At 41.8% G+C, this 16,640-nt stretch overlaps 6 protein-coding genes across 6 annotated transcripts; 4 read left to right on the forward strand and 2 right to left on the reverse strand.

Moving 5' to 3' along the window:
• Window positions 1-556: 556 nt before the first annotated feature.
• EAF02_011542 (uncharacterized protein) lies at window positions 557-1,021 on the forward strand (the record flags this gene model as incomplete). Its single annotated transcript, XM_038907589.1, has 1 exon — window positions 557-1,021. The coding sequence occupies one exon, from the start codon at window positions 557-559 to the stop codon at window positions 1,019-1,021; it is 465 nt and encodes a 154-aa protein (XP_038752602.1).
• Window positions 1,022-2,379: 1,358 nt separating this feature from the next.
• EAF02_011543 (uncharacterized protein) lies at window positions 2,380-2,824 on the forward strand (the record flags this gene model as incomplete). Its single annotated transcript, XM_038907590.1, has 2 exons — window positions 2,380-2,640; window positions 2,771-2,824. The coding sequence occupies 2 exons, from the start codon at window positions 2,380-2,382 to the stop codon at window positions 2,822-2,824; spliced, it is 315 nt and encodes a 104-aa protein (XP_038752603.1).
• Window positions 2,825-3,713: 889 nt separating this feature from the next.
• EAF02_011544 (uncharacterized protein) lies at window positions 3,714-6,900 on the reverse strand (the record flags this gene model as incomplete). The annotated part of the gene is made up of 12 exons (XM_038907591.1): window positions 3,714-3,824; window positions 3,878-4,035; window positions 4,154-4,231; window positions 4,277-4,737; window positions 4,795-5,058; window positions 5,106-5,211; window positions 5,261-5,571; window positions 5,622-5,799; window positions 5,858-6,268; window positions 6,320-6,512; window positions 6,562-6,585; window positions 6,643-6,900. 12 exons carry the CDS (start codon window positions 6,898-6,900, stop codon window positions 3,714-3,716), a joined length of 2,553 nt encoding a protein of 850 aa, XP_038752604.1.
• Window positions 6,901-7,427: 527 nt separating this feature from the next.
• On the forward strand, window positions 7,428-10,577 carry EAF02_011545 (uncharacterized protein; the record flags this gene model as incomplete). Its single annotated transcript, XM_038907592.1, has 12 exons — window positions 7,428-7,586; window positions 7,645-8,225; window positions 8,287-8,397; window positions 8,449-8,675; window positions 8,731-8,761; window positions 8,811-9,004; window positions 9,055-9,176; window positions 9,248-9,870; window positions 9,924-10,109; window positions 10,163-10,313; window positions 10,400-10,498; window positions 10,554-10,577. 12 exons carry the CDS (start codon window positions 7,428-7,430, stop codon window positions 10,575-10,577), a joined length of 2,508 nt encoding a protein of 835 aa, XP_038752605.1.
• Window positions 10,578-12,832: 2,255 nt separating this feature from the next.
• Window positions 12,833-14,875, forward strand: EAF02_011546 (uncharacterized protein; the record flags this gene model as incomplete). The annotated part of the gene is made up of 4 exons (XM_038907593.1): window positions 12,833-13,063; window positions 13,549-13,572; window positions 13,647-14,157; window positions 14,244-14,875. The coding sequence occupies 4 exons, from the start codon at window positions 12,833-12,835 to the stop codon at window positions 14,873-14,875; spliced, it is 1,398 nt and encodes a 465-aa protein (XP_038752606.1).
• Window positions 14,876-15,628: 753 nt separating this feature from the next.
• On the reverse strand, window positions 15,629-16,343 carry EAF02_011547 (uncharacterized protein; the record flags this gene model as incomplete). The annotated part of the gene is made up of 2 exons (XM_038907594.1): window positions 15,629-16,117; window positions 16,311-16,343. 2 exons carry the CDS (start codon window positions 16,341-16,343, stop codon window positions 15,629-15,631), a joined length of 522 nt encoding a protein of 173 aa, XP_038752607.1.
• Window positions 16,344-16,640: the final 297 nt, after the last annotated feature.

The following is a 16,640-nucleotide window of genomic DNA, read 5'->3' on the forward strand; positions in this document are numbered from 1 at the left end:
CAATCGGTCGCAAGAGACACGACTTAAATATTAACAGACAGGAAAAATGTTTGATTTGCGGCGCAGGTGAGTAGTGAATTCACTTGTCCCACTGAGACCACAGGAGCTGCTCATTATCCTTTTGGGGGCGAATCATCATATCCGTAACAACGAAACGGTGAATCTCTGCAAACTTTTGGTTTTATCAGGAAGAGGCTTACTCAAAAAATGAACTGTGTCTAATTTACAAGTCACAAAGATTACATTCTCCACCCCCACAATGTTGAGGCAAGGGGTAAGTTCTTATCCGAGACCCAGTTTTATTCCCCGCAATCAACCTCTGTGCAAATCCTCCACCAAAATTCACAATCCTCAAGCAGTAGAAATGCAAGCCACTACAGTCGGCATAGTAATCCGAGCCTCAAGAATGGATGAAAGCAACTCCGTTGAAAAGCGTAGGTTAAGTAATCTGTATGTTCTCTTCCCAAATATTTCAGTTCCACTTACTTATGCTCATCATCATACAAACAAACAATTGCAAACCATCAATTGAAATCTCATATCAAAAACCACCACAATGGCCGTCAAAAAAATCCTCCTCCTCAATGGTCCAAACATCAACCTCCTTGGGACTCGTGAGCCCCACATCTATGGTTATGACACCCTCGCCTCCATCGAATCCTCTCTCACCACCTATCTCTCCTCTCTAACACCGTCCGTCACTCTTCTAGCCTTCCAAACTAATTGGGAAGGAGCGCTTATCGATCGTATCCACGAAGCACGCACTGATGGCACCGATGCTATCGTTATAAATCCTGGTGCTTTCACACACTATAGCATAGCGCTGCGAGATGCGTTGGCTGGTGTTGATATTCCATTTGTGGAGGTGCATATTAGTAATGTGCATAAGAGGGAGGAATTTCGTCATAAGAGTTTTTTGAGTGACAAGGCGGAAGCTGTTATTTGTGGGTTGGGCGTTTATGGGTATAGAGCAGCGGTGGAGTGGTGTGTAGGATATTTGAAGGAGAAGCCAAAAGCGTGAGGAGAGGGACGGTCAAAATTTGATGCGGAAGAGCATAACATCAAGTGTATATCTAGATATGTAGAATTTCAAAGAAAAATATATTCAACAACCTTAAAACTCATTGAAAGAGACGAGTTGAACAAACTTCCGAGTGGTAGTCTTTCTCTCAGACATCTCCAGCCATCCCGGGAATTCCGGGTTTCCAAGCCAAGTATAAAATCCGATTTCTGGAGAGCCCTCATAAGTTTTTGACCCAGATTGTAAACAGTTCGACTTGTGTATTTGTTAATGGAGAGCGGGAAATCCGGCTTTGGGCTAAAAATTAGTAGCATGTGGTATGCATCAGGTATCAATTCCCGGAATATGAAATCCATGGTGTTTCTATGCAATATATGTTATTTTGATTGCCAAACTTCATATCCCTTTAGCGATGTATCTTCAGTCCAACGGTGGAATTTTCATAATGACAACAAGAGTTTATAACGGCCATTTCGAAGTAAGTGTACAGGCTAAACTTCGAATTTGATTTGTAGCTTGATCATCCTATCAATTTCAATCCTCCAGGAAGTATATTTTAATGAAAAGATACTCTACCAAAGCTCTCGCCTATGCTCGCATGTCCTCAAAGACCTTTAGACTTTTGATACCGAATTCTAAACACACCGGTGTCTTATTTATACCCAGGATTTGTAGTCAGGATTTTGATAATCCGGGGAATAGCTCAAGTCGATTTTCGGAATAGAAGTTGACTCTGGGATCATCTATTGATATAAAATGCAACTGAAATTATTCCCGCATTCTTAAAGTGTTTCCTGATGATCCAGAAATGGACAAGGGCTGTAATGATAGACGCAGATTATGCAGAGATATTATGAGAGAACTCAATCAACTTTCGTTATTACGCGCAATTGTGTGAGGAGTTGCAAGGAACTTTTTCTCGGTTGTCGTTCGAGTGTATACGACAATGTGGGACAGTGTGCATGATATTACATGATATTGACAAAATTATTACATGGAATTGACCATTCTTTAAATTTAGTGCTTGTCGTACTCGGGCACTATGGTCTTCTCCGGTCCCTTTACAGGAAGCATGGAAGAAACATCCCCAAGTATCATAGAGGTTGAGCTTTCAATCAGGTGGTTTGGTATCCAATTTATACCTCGATCATGAGGATATGAGTAAGAGTATAACAAGGCTCAGATAACCGTAAGCCGTTTTACCGGAGCTTGGGATTAGTATCGCTACAAGTGAATAAGAATATTACACCGAGCTTTATAAACAGCATTCGAACTCACTCAAGCCTCACCATCAAACCCAGAATCTGCCAGGAAAATGGTTGTGGATTTAGTAAAAAGTTGTAGCGATGTCCCGAAAAATGCCGAGAACATCTTCAAGGCTCTCGACCTGTCCGAAACTCACTTCTCATTTCTCTGAGTATGACAGTGATGACAATGAAGATCCAAAATTAGCGACAAAATTACACAAATCAACCGTGTTTCAAGATTTGAAACACCTACAGAGGCCACGATCTCGTCAATACCGTCATCATAACATTTTGCCCGAACGAAGAAACACCAGAGCCTTGAAAAAGCCTGAGGGCGAATTTGAGTATTCTTTGCAGGTCTCTCACAGGCAGGTATGTAGTCTTATATATACCCTGGTTTTGAGAATGTCAGGCTTACAAGGTGAGCTTGATCCGAATTCTAAACTTCAAGTGAACTAACATGTCTTATCTCGGATATGGCTGATGGATCCATTTCGAGTAGTATAAAGACAATGAGCTTTGGTACCATCTTTTCTCAGGCAATCCCAATGAATAAAACATCTTCCCTAGTCAGGATGATATTCAGCATTACTTATTCAAATTCCTACGAGTTGGGTAGTACTGAGTATACACTGCAACATGAGTGGATTGATACTTGGGGATTTTATTCGGACTCGTACTTTTTAAAATGACAGCGAGATACATATGACGAAAGCCATAAGCCGCGTCGACAGTAAAATTTCGTCTTTGAGGTATTCTCTAAGAGCTGATATACACAGGAGTTTTTCCACTTATGCCCTACACCCATGAAAATTGCAGTTGAGTCTGATCCAGAACAAACTTCTGCGGAGATCATGACGGTGTCCTCCGCATCAGCCAACTTTCCATCCTGCTCGAGCCATAGCCTGTTCGTCTTTCAAGGCAGTTTTCTTATACCAACCCCAGGAATGTATTTTTTGTCGAACACCAAAACTCATATCAGTTATTATGTTCTTCTGATCAATGCCTTAATTTTATACTCAGCATAAACTCCACTGTGGTAATTCGTTGCAAGTAAATAAAAATGCATTGTTGTCCTCTAATAGCCGATTTGAAGGTAGCACTGTGTTTGTGGATACACTCATCTAGCTCTCAGTCAAAGTATATAAACAAGTAGGCCTATCGATTCAGCAATGTAGGGGTAGCAGTGACACCTTTGCAACAACGGAAAGGAGAGATTAGACCAAGCACCAGATATAAAGACCGAAATTACCCCAATGACCAGTGGCTTCGAGGTAAGAGCGAAGATACAAGCAGGATAAATCCAATCCTCCATTCTAGTCAATTCCCGAGTTTGTTATTTCGACAGCGAGGATTTAAAAATGATAGCGGAGTTCATACATGACAAAGCGGCTGCGCTCGATGAGAATATTTTTACTAAAATATATAATTACATAATTCCTTTTTCATTCCAAGATTGACCCAGTATATTGCCTCCTAGTACGGAACTCTGTATCGAAGCCAGTAGGAATATCCATATATCTATCGGTGGGATTGTTGAGCTCCATCTCAACAAACTATTCAGATATTAGTAGTGAAACTCAAAATAAATTGCATTTGATGAGCATACCGGGTATGTATTCGGAAGACGGGGTTCTGAGTGTCTATCCGGATAAAAAAATTCTGTCTTGGGCGCAAGGATTTCTACAAGGCTAGGCGACTCTTCGTTCGTGGTAAGGGAATGATACTTCTGATTATGTTTATTTAGGAGAGCTCGTGTAACAAACCCTATCGTGAAATAAGCACATGAAGAATGTGAGCATCGATACCGACGTTGATGATGTGACTCGTGCTTGTCCCGTTGAGAAAAAGTTTCGAAGCCATCAACATTATGGACACAATTTACTTATCGGCATATGAAGACTGAGGCGCCATAAGTCTCTCGAAGAACTTGGATCCATTTCACATAATTCCAGTGAGATTTCTGCCAAATTTTAGACCAAGATTGAACGTCGAAAGGTGCACTTACTTTCAGGAGATTTGTCTAAAGCAGCCTCTGAGTGCAACTTCGACCGGGCTTTGAACCCAAGAATATCTAACAACAAACTTTTGATTTCAGGAAAATGACTTAAGCCTTGCAAACTCTGATTTTCGGTGATAGCTCCAATCTTTTCTAGTGTGTCTTTTAAGGGGATAGTTTCTTTCCTATAGCGTAATAAAGATCGCAGTTGATGTAGAAGCTCTGTGGAGAGTTGAGCATGCTTCTGAAAATATTCTAGGAGATGTTTGTACCAGAACGTAATGGCATACGTGAGCAGACCATGAAATCCTTTTACGACAACAGCAGCCCTTTGAGCTTCCGTGAAGTTACTTGGAATTAAATTATCGCAGGAATTCAGTATGGCGACGCAAGAGAAAGAGATGTTGAGATGTGCGCTTTCACGTGACAGAAATGGCAGCTTCTCTTGATACTCTTCGTCAAGTAGATATCTATAAGAAGTCAGCCACCTTATCCTTCAATTTTAGGGATCTCAAGGGGTTTGCTACTCTTTTGCTGAGAAATGCACGAATTCGACTGTATTTGCAGGGCCCTCTTCTATAAGAGGACGACAGAGATCCAATGCTCTTTTTCCGATTTTTGTTTTAGACGTAAGAGTCCAATTTGAACGATCAAGTGCAACTCCATCAAGTATCTCGTAGTTTTTAAGTACTCGATATGAACATGCCATCCATTCTAGAATACGTATAGCCATAAATTTTGCCGTCTCGGGGTTGCTAGGATCCATGATTCTGTCGAGAATTCGACCATACCTAGTAGATATCAATTACATGCTCTGGTACAACGAGTGGTATCTTACGCCGCCTTCAAACCTTTCGGTAAGCCCATAGCTGTTCTTTCCAATGCTCCGTCACTGTAGCAAAATTTGAGCTCGTCTAAAACTAGCCGAGCCCATAAAAACATACCTAACGATGTTAGTATCGCTGTTTCTTTTATGGCATCAAACTTGTTTACCATTCGCCTTTTCCACCAAAGTTTTTTCAATTCTCTCCAATAAGTCCTGATCGGAAGTGTCAAGTTTGGATATTTTGAATTTCAGGTAAGAACGAATGTCTTGATTGACTTCTTGGCGGCTGTCTAGAGAGATGTAGGGTTGTTTGAGAAGCTTTTGGCGAATGTGTGCTTTTTTTCGACTAGAAAATAAAACCTTGCATTGCAGCGCTGGACCAATACAAATAGTGCGGAGTTCTTTCAATATCACTTTTTGATCTTCCTTTGAACATTCATCCAAGCCGTCTATAACGATTCTTGTAGAAGCTGTGGGACTAAAGTTCTGAGCTGAGTCATTGTACAGTCTACCCCTCGATAGACAAACTCATTGGCAACCAGAGTGGAAATCTCATGGTGCTGCCTAAGAAGTTGAATCGCAACGGTTGTTAGGATCTGCTGGCAAACATTGCCAGAGCTGCGACCGTCACAATAATAATAGCACGTAGTCAATCCAGGCCTCTCTATCAATCTTTGGATTATGTACGAGCATATAACGCTTTTGCCTTGAGTAATGGAATTAGCCATATTATTACCTTCGAAATTTACGGAATAGGGACAAACCTGATCCTGGCTTTCCATGAAGCCACAGGCACGGATCTTCTGTGTTATTCTCCATCCAACTCTTAAATTGCTGTTCCCCTGCCATCCATTCGCACGTCTTATCATGACGCTTTTTGGAGATTCTGTCATGCTCGGTTTCTTGATTCTTCCCATCAAGAGTGAACCATGCAATAGCATGTTGCAAACGATTAGCTTTCGCAATCTTTTCATTCTCTTCGACCATTTCTAACTCTCGCTTCTGTCTCAGCTGTATGTCGTCTTGCATTTTTACTCGTGACTCTCTTGACTCGACGATATCAAAAGAAACGGCCTCTATGTCGATAAAGTCTCGATGTTTCTTTAAAGAATTGATGATAGAATCAAATCGGCTCCCGAAATCCTTCCAAAAGGAAAGAAAGATAACATGCCAAGCTATATTCTGTTTTCAGTACCAGTAAAAAGTCTCAGAATTGATCGACTTACCTCTTTGTCGAAGAAATTTGTAAGCACGCTGATGAAATTCCAGAATGTTAGCATATAAAGTAGCAAGGGATTGCTGAAATTCGACATTATCATCAAATGCCTTTTGATATCGGTCGAATCGTGGTAAGGCTTCACCAATGTCAACATATGCTGAGATCAAAGCCTCAAAAATATCACGATGGTGGCTCGCGATCTACTAAAGAATAAGCTTGAAGTCTGTACACAAATCATGAGATACCAACCTGAAGCATAAGCTTGATTGGAGCCTATCTAATAATTATCATCATGATTTTCTTCATTCGATTAGGTAGAAGGGCACGAACCCATATGAACGACAAATAAGGTGTGCCATTGCATAAAGTTTCAACTATCTTCGAGTACTTTTCAACACCTCGCAAGAAAGGTTCGATACGGCGTAGATTCTGACCAGATTGCCGTTGTCTTTGTGTGCTATCGATCTGGCGAACAGCCAACCACAAATCTTCTAACTCTGTTGAGGCGAAGTTATGCGCATCTTGTTGGAAGATTGAAGATTTGAGCCTCTTGAACGCACCAGCAATGGTGTCCTGGGGGCTTGCCATGAGGTCTCTATAACAGTATGATTTACTCTGTATCGAGGAATTATGTTCTATTGGGAGTTGAAAGCGACCGAAGAAATTCGTCAGCTTTTCATGGTATTTGCATTAGTTAAATGGAATTCAAGGCGTTCTGCAAGGCTTCCGTGATGAAAGTTAAGTTGCACCGCATGAAGGCTTAGCTAAAAGGTGCAGTGAGGCTGGACATACGTGGAAGTTTGCTGTGAACTTCTCATTCGTCGGTTATCTCCAGTGTAGTATGCTGTAGGGATTACTTGACTCGCTAACGGTGCTGACGGAAACAGTTGGCATGCAGGACATCCACTCCTCAGGAAATCGTACTGGCTCACTTTATTCTGATACCACAACACTTGTTTTACTTCATCCACTATATAATCGTTACTGAAATAAATGAATTAACTGTCAACCAGCCTTATCAAAACATTTAATTCTCTAGCTGTTCATTGCTGCGGTATTTTCTTTAATTCACGAGTAGTATACCTCTAGATGAAGCAAACTTTTCAATCTTGACGATGTCTTACGAAGAACGACCAGCCAAGCGTATGCGGGTTAGCAATGCTGGTAACCATGAAAGCGAGATCAGAGCAGATGAGGTGTACTCGCCCACCGTTGAAAACTCGAATGCCCTAGGAACGGTTGAGCGGGAAGCATACGAATGTTGTTATGGGATGGTAAACAAGATTTGAACATCTCTAAGACCATTTCAAAAATTAATGACAGACTACATAGTTAAGCGACATCGCTGTAAAGAAACTATGCAGTTCAGAGACGCATTCAAATCCTATACATGTCGAGTTTCGTAGTCCTAATCATCTTTCTTCAGGTGATGATAAGCACTCAACTACCTTCGACATATCGGACTTTGCATCGGCCAAAATCCTCAATGACTTGGCAAGTGTTCCAGAGATCAAAATGCAGTTGTACTGCCATTCAAAGATTGAATTCGGCCATGGCGGACACAGTCGACGGATGATCAAACGTTCTGAAAAATTGCGTGCACTGTGGTTTTTGAACGTAATCATCTTTGGTCCAGAACGTTTTGCTGAAAAGATAGGAGAATACTTATCAATCAGGAAGATGTATCTTCAAGATACACTTGGTTGTGAACGGTGCGTTCCGTACCGTAATCCCCATGCTATGACCCCCGACACGGGTGAAGTTGTGATGACAGATTTATCTATCTTGGCTCCTGGACATCACGATACAGAGGAATTGAAATCCGGACCAGATCTTCTAGCGCTGTTGATGGAAGGGGAGGCTCCTTTGAGAGAGACAGAGGCACCCAAAATGGTGAAGACTTCCTTATTCAGGTAAATTACTAGCACATTCATAAGGCATCGTCTACAGAGACTTATGGTATCTTCATTATAGGCATCAAAAGCAAGCTCTGACTTTCCTGCTGCGTCGCGAGGAAGGTTGGAATTTTGATGATGCAGCTTCTGACATATGGAGTTGGCGGAGTGATACATCGGGGCGATTAAGGTACACCTCCTCATTCTTCTAATCAATTTCTGTGTTGGCTGAAACTATTAGTTACGTGAACAATGTGACCGGATACAGCACATGTGAAGCTCCTCCAGAATTCCGAGGTGGCCTACTAGCGAATGATATGGGATTGGGCAAGACGCTCACCATGATATGTTTAATAGCTCCAAACCAAGCTTGCTTGGATTATGAATTACCGCAAGCTCATCATCGTTCTTCTGAATTGAGGCTTTCGAATATGTCAAAGGCTACACTACTTATTCTACCTCCAGCATGTATGTTTTAGTCTATGGTAAAGGAGTTCATTTTCCAATTCTAACGCAAGATTAGTGATACAAGCATGGGAGCATCAGTTTCGATTGTAAGTCTATGCAAAGCTGCGTGGCATGCTGCGGTACTAAACTATCCAGACATCTTGAACCGCGAGCACTAGCATGTCATATCTACCATGGCAACAACAAAAAAAGTATAGACTTTCTCAGACAGTTCGATGTTGTCATCACTACATACCACACTATTGCGGCTATTTGGAAGCACCACAGCGCTCATCCAGATGATGAATCTTTGTACTCTTTCACTTGGCATCGCGTAGTTCTAGACGAAGGTGAGTGCAGTATGTAGTACAAGCTTCGGGCTTATATCTAACTTCAATAGCTCATATCATCAAAAACCCTCAGAGCCAGCTAGCTCGAGCTTGTTATGCTCTCAAAGCAACAAGACGCTGGGCGATAACCGGAACTCCTATCCAGAACAAACTTGTGGACTTCGCCAGCATTGTAAAGTTTCTGCGCGTTTATCCGTATTCCGATACAAGAACTTTTTCAGAAGAGATTACCAAGCCATTTAGGAATTCTCCTCGATGGATGCTAAAGGACTTTTACGACTCAAAACACTTGTGCGGGCTATTACCATTAGTCGCACGAAGACAGTCATTGAACTTCCATCACGAGTTGATGAGATACACCGTCTCGATTTTACGTCGGCTGAGCGAGAGAAGTACGAGGCTGAGAAAGTGCGAGCGAGAGTGTTACTGGAGAGAGCAATCTCTTCTGGGAACCAGAGTGGAAAAATATTCAATGCGCTGTCACTACTCAACCGACTAAGTCTGATCTGCAATCACGGCATGTTACAACTTACGCCTACTATTGATCATATAGTGTCTCAAGAAAGTGAAGTTGTTGCTTGTTGCTCCATGTGCGGCGACTATCTACAGGAAGAGGTCTTTGGTGGCCCTTTTCCCTCGGGTATTGATACTCAACGTCAACCATTATGCGAACAATGTATTCTTCAAGAAGGAGACAGCTGTGACCGATCTCCGAGTAACAGTTCAGATTGCCCAGATACAGCAGAAGATTTGAGATCTGTGACACCGCCAACAGCTACAGATACTGCATTTTCTATCCAACACATGTCGACAAAAATCAAAGCGCTTTTGGCAGATCTCCATAAATACAAGAATGCCGAGAAAAGGTTGATATATTCCAATAAGACCTAAAAGTATCTCAGAAACTAACGTGTGACAGTGTCGTGTTTTCATACTGGACTAATACACTTGATCTTGTGCAAATGATGTTGGATAACCAAGGAATACGCTACACAAGAATTGATGGGACAATGTCCCTGTCCAAAAGAAACGAGGCTTTAGGTGCATTCAAGAACAAAGATACCGTTCGCGTAATTCTTGTCTCAATCACTTGTGGCGGCGCAGGGTGAGTTATATCCATTGCAAGTATTAGTTTTAGCCACTAATGAGTATGAGCAGGCTCGATCTTACCACTGGGTCGAGAGCATATCTTCTCGAGCCACATTGGAACCCAATGATTGAAGAACAAGCTCTCTGTCGTGTACATCGAATTAGTCAGAAGCGTAATGTGACTACCATTAGATATTTGATGCATGATTCGTTCGAAGAGGTAAGTTTGCTCACTTTATGTCTTCTATTGAGACGGGATTTGATGAGAGCTCCTGGTCAAACTTATGATATTCTAACAGCTTATAGCAAATTGTGGATCTTCAAAAGAGAAAGAAGATGCTTGCAGATGTTACGTTTAGTCAAAATTGTATCTCAGAGGCTGGCGTCGATATGGGTATTTTACAAGTATGTTTCCCAATTGAACTTTCATATCTCGTTTGTAATTCTGACAGCTATACAGTACTTGAGATCTGTTCTTGAGTAATATTATAAGATAGGTCTGAGATTATTGTTCAGTCATACAATCGCACCTTATAAGATATTAATATCTAGCAAGAGCCAAATCCATAATAATGGACTGCAGGTTCGCTATCGTCAAGTCAGGATACTTTCCCCGCCGGCTTGGACTATGTTCCTGCGCCAGTAAATCGAGGTATATACTCGGTATGACTGGAAAAGATACTAAAAAAGTGAGAAAGAGGTGGAATTTAGAGATATAAAGACACTCGGATAGCACATATAGATAATCTCTGGTTTAGAAGATCGTGGAAGTCAAAGTTGAGTGCACGATTGAAGGAACATCACTTGATGACTGAGTTGTTCAATAGAGTTAGAGTTCGCCAGAGACAGATAGTAGAATGGCTGGAGGGGAAGCTGAAATGCACCGTCGGACTCAAGCTGTGGACGATCTGCTTTTAATGGGCTTGTGATAGCTATGCATTAAAGAGCTGGTGATATATAGATATGTACTGATAGCGGTATGTACACTTGTCCATCTACGAGTAACTAGCAGTAGAAGTAGTAAGATTACAGGATATCATTTGATGCTGAAATATTTGACAATGAAAACAAATTTACCGCATAACCAAAAAATATGTAAGTGTGCACTTGCACTTGCAATCGCAACTTTCAAGAGCGATTCTGATACAATGTGTTGATTATTTAGTTGTTGGTCTTATCCTATCTAGTCACATAGGATTGGCGACACACAGAGCTAGCAACAATATGATTTGATATATGTGTACGACGTCTCCTAGTTTGGGACAAGCGAATGTGCTCAGGGGTATCTGGATTTTCGAGATTCGATTGAATATCAAGTATTGAATTCTGGATTATCCGTGAGTACCTACCTATGGAAGATGATAAATAGGTGAGTGAATTGTAATAAATACATGCTTATGCAATTGTATTATTTTATGCAATAATTCAATGAATAAGGATGATTCTTTAAGAGGATTAGAATTCATCTAGAATTATTCTTTCTAGTCAAATGTAGTATTTGCGGAGACGCAAGCAATATATCTCTGGGGAGCCACATTACACGTAGATTTATTCGACGACTGTAAGGAGAGAAAAGTCTACGAATAGTCTTGATGGAAAATCGTTTGATATTGAATGATTACAGTAAAGACATCAGACCAATTGTATTCTTCTCATAGTTTAGATCAAATGCGTATCAGACGTGTTAGATACCCCAATCTGCTTAGTGGAGGTGGAGGTAGAATGCATGATGACGAGGACGACGACGGAAAAGACGGGGAAGAATGGAGAGAGTGGAGAATACATGGAGAATACAATGTAAGAATGGGAAGAGGATGTAGGTGTGTTAACAAGTAGTGTAGTGAGATAAAATACCGCAGCGGAACAAGAGCGGATGTTGAATGGAGACATAACTTGACTGTTGAAAGTATTCCATATACAGTAAGTAATACCTACTTGTATACCTCGATACTCTTCACAAATGATGATATTCCCATTAGACATGTTGATTGATACTTAAGCATCACCACATCTATCCAAAATCATTCAACACATTCCACCCCAGAATTCACCATTCTCACGAAACCTTTCCAAGAGAGAATCAACCAATTCTGTTCTCCGTTTGCAATTCCAAATACGAAGTCCGTATCTAAAGTTCACTCCTTCCCAAAGCAGCCATCCAAGCGATAAGTAGTTTTTTACCGGAGTTGGGGGGAATTATTATCGCCGAAAACGAACAGAATGAATCCTACGCACGATAAGAATGTATGGATATATGTACGTGTATGTATGTATGTAGTAGGTAGGTAGAAGGTAGTAATGCGATGGAATGTAACTTAAATGATTCCATTTCGATCCAATCCAACGCCAACAATTGATTTTTTAAATTCAATTACACGAGTACGTACTAACTCGTTTGATAACTTTACAGATTATATACATTTACTCACTAGTACATACATACATACATACATATCGTACAGACATACATATACATATATACATATTACATCCTCTTGGAAACATGAAGATTATATCCAAGTATTTATCTATCTACTAGCTATCTACTAGCTATCTACTAGCTATCTACTTTCTATCTACTATCTATCTATTAAATATACAACAACCTCTTTTCTTCCTCTTCTCACAATCACAATTTGCTTCACATTATATTAATTTTCACCATTATATGAATCCAATGAAACAAAGCACAAATCACCCCCATCCATACATAATCACAAGAACCATCACACCAAGAAAATGACCCCTTTACCTTTACCTCTCCCTTTCCCCCAAAGACACGCCCAAGCTTCACACCTCTCTTCCGCATCTCCACTGCGTCATTTCAGCCTCAATCTGGTCTTAGCAAAAGATTCCATCCTGATCAATAGTTATCAACCACCATCACGTAAATCAAGACTAAGACGACTACCGTTGAATTTAGTGCGTCTACCTATTTTAGAGGAATTGGATGGGATGAGTACACTTTGGGTGAGTTTTTGCTTCTTTTGCCGGGTTTTGATGGGAGATGATGAATGGATTATTATATGATGTGAATTATTCGAGCGTGGACATATCTTGAAAGGGAAGAAATCAATGAGAAGGAAGGCAGGATTGATGGTTGATTGATTAATGGATCGATAATTTGATTGTGGAATTCATTTGCTGATTATGGTTGGTTTTACCAAACGGTTAGTCTCAAAGGCTAGAAAGGTATGTGTTCAGTGTTTTGTTTCGTTTGCTTCGATTTGATTTGAAGATGCATAACGGGTTATGGATGGCGAATGGCAAATGGCAAATGGCAAATGCTAGATAAGGGAGAGAGCGAGGGAAAATATATATAATTTGAAAGCTGCGCTGGTGGCAGATGAAGATTCATTCGATGAGGAAAAAGGAGAGGAAGGGGAAAACGAAGATATAGAGATACATCATTCATACCTACCTACATACATATAAACTAACAATCATCTCTCCAGCCAAAATTTGATTTTGTCCTCAGAGTAAGTTCTCCTTCAACGATTCCAACACATTCACATCTCTTTATTCCCAACCTTAACTAACTTCCCCCCCTCAGTTAATAGATCTCAACAACGTCCCTCTAACCAGTGGAACCGCATACATAAAATGGCACATCTCTTCCTCTGTTGCTTCCGAGCATTCAGGACAAACCCCTCGCTCCCCCATCAAAGAACATAAAGTCCATTGGGATTACACTCGATCCATCCCCGTCCGTCTCACAATCGATAAATCAAACCATCTCTCCGAATGTCTTATCCATTTCGAAGTCATCCAAGATTATAATTCTGGGGCTACCTCGAAAGGAGAACGAGTCACTCTAGGACACATTACGTTGAATTTGGCGGAATATGTGGAAGAGAGTGAAGTTGAGGGCGAGGAGGGAGTGGTGAGGAGATATCTAATGCAGGATAGTAAAATCAATAGTACGGCCAAGATTGGGATTAGTATGCGACAGGTCGAAGGGGAGAGAAATTTCGTCGCGCCAATATTGAAGAGTGCGCCTGTTTTCGGAGGGATCGCGGGAATTATGAAGGGCGAGACGGGGGATAATGGTGATGATGTTTGTAGTGAGTTTATGTCCTTTTCTTCATCCTTCCATCTATCTCACCATGCGCAAATGCGACCCGGGATGCCATACTAATTCTTCTATAAGATATGCCACAACTTCAAAAATCCTCTGATAAATCCGATCTTCACGATATGTATCGACGCGCCCTCGCTGCCTCTTGGACTTGTTCTCCTGCCGAAATGCCCGCAGATGAATGTGTCGAAGATATATTCGCCGGCGGAGATGGCTGGAAACGCGATCCGGATTCTTCCAATTTCGATCACAATGAGTACAGTCGAGACATGCCTCGCATAGTACAAGATGATAGAGAGTTAAGCGCGAGTGGGGGAAGCGGAGAGGACTTGAGAAGACATAGGAGAAGTCATAGTGATGCGAGTCAAAAGAGTAATCTAACCACATCATCTTCTGTTCCTGGAGGTGGGAAAGTGAGAAGAGCAGATGGGAGAGGTCATCGATATAAAAGAAGTACCGATACAACACGCAGTGGGGTTTCATCAAGTGGAGGCAGGAGCGTGAGTGCACAGTCTGGACTCTCGAGCATGGGGGATAGAGATGATGAGATTTCGATTATGGGGAGTGGAGAGAGGGGAAGACAGGGCAGAGGTCTGGGCCATATTCCGGGGAATCATCATGGGTATGTGAGGCCGAGGGAAGTGGATGAGTTTGATATGAGAGAGGATTTGGTGGCATGGAAATTACCCGGGGAGGTTTCTTAGATGGATGTGGATATGGATATTGAGGGGAAGGGGGGCTTGTGTATAGATAAATGGTAGATTGGACTGGGCTGTATATTGGATGGCGAAAAAAATAGGCTGGCTTCCGTTTGGGCTTGCGTAAATAGGGAGTTTATGGGATTTCTGGCCGGGGCATGGCTAAGAAACATTGGAGAAGCATAACATACATCATGGATGGATGGGCGGATGGATGGATGAAGGAACCACGGAAAAAATAAATTGGTTGGTTGGTTTTTACCATAGATTTTTAATTGCTTTAATTTATAACTCTCGATTTTCTTCTCGTCTAAGATATCTTTCTATTCGTGTACCTCTGCCAAGCAGGAATTATGCATTGATCTTGATTGATGTAGGGTAGGTACCTAGGTATATCGAACTCCTAAACGCCTCGCTTCACATCTCTTTCCTTTCTTCTCATCCACATCTCCTAGCTTACCACTCTTTCGTTCCTGAGATGTATAGTTTGCAATTATGCCATGTCCATATCTCAGAAATAAAATGAGATGGCGGAGAAGATATATGTTCCCAAATTGGTATGTTTGACTCTTGATAGGATAGTCATCAGACCAATTGTGTAATGGGTTTTGTTTGTACACCCATATCCACATCCATATCCACAGATTATGAGAACCTGTTCATCCAAGGAACCAAACCTTTACCATGCACTCCCCAAATCCCCTCTCCCTCATCCCTCATCAATACCCACAACTCACTTACCCTCCCTCACTCTTACCCCTACAACTCCCCACCCACTCCATCCTCCCCCTCCAAAACCCTGCCCCTCAAAATCCTCACCTCCTCCACCGGTCTATCCTCCGCCCCCGTCTTCACAAGCCCCATCCTCTTCACCGTCCCCATCCCCCTCGTCACCCGTCCAAAAATCGTATGTTTCCCATCCAACCACGGCGTCGGCGCCAACGTAATAAAAAACTGCGATCCATTTGTATTCGGGCCCGAATTCGCCATTGAGAGAATCCCCGCCCCGGTATGTTTCAACGTGGGGAGATTACTCCCCGCAGGGGGGGTGAGTTCGTCTTCGAATTTTTCCCCGTAGATCGAGGTTCCGCCGCGGCCGGTGCCAGTGGGATCGCCGGTTTGTAACATGAAGTTTGGGATGATCCGGTGGAAGATGATGCTGTCGTAGTAGCCGCGCCGGATGAGAGTCTCGAAGTTGGTGCAGGTTTTGGGGGCGTGTGAGGTGTAGAGTTCGAGGGTTATGGTGCCCTAGGAGAGGAGAGGGGGTTAAGATGGTTTGATTGATAATTTGCTGGCTCTTGGGGAGAGACAGAGGCATAAACTATGCTCAGAACTCTATAGCTGTCTATAATATAACTGACGCTCCGCTGGCCCTCCGGGAACCACTGCCGTGGAGGCAGAATATTGAAGGCGGGGAAGTAATTGGGAAATCTGTACATACCATTGTGGTTTCTAAGGCGATATTTACAGCCATTTTGTATGTTTGTATATGTATAATCAATCGAATTTGACCAATTGATAATATAGAATCTATAAAATCAATTCAAAGTGAGGAGAGAGTATTATGTTGGAGATTCGAGAAGGCTTCAATTTATTGTTTACTTTCTGCAAGGCTGAGAGAAAGTTTGTCGCCCACCAGTGGCCTTGTCGGATCCCTGCTGTTTGTTTGTTCCTTTGGGAAGGACAACATCTATCCAACTTTGTATCTTAGTTTTTTTTGATTTCCTAGCTGAAATTCAAAGATACATTCACTTGAAATTAAACCTGAAAT

Source organism: Botrytis sinoallii, assembly GCF_014898435.1.
Source record: "Botrytis sinoallii strain Bc 23 chromosome Unknown BSIN_033, whole genome shotgun sequence".
Classification (NCBI taxonomy): domain Eukaryota; kingdom Fungi; phylum Ascomycota; class Leotiomycetes; order Helotiales; family Sclerotiniaceae; genus Botrytis; species Botrytis sinoallii.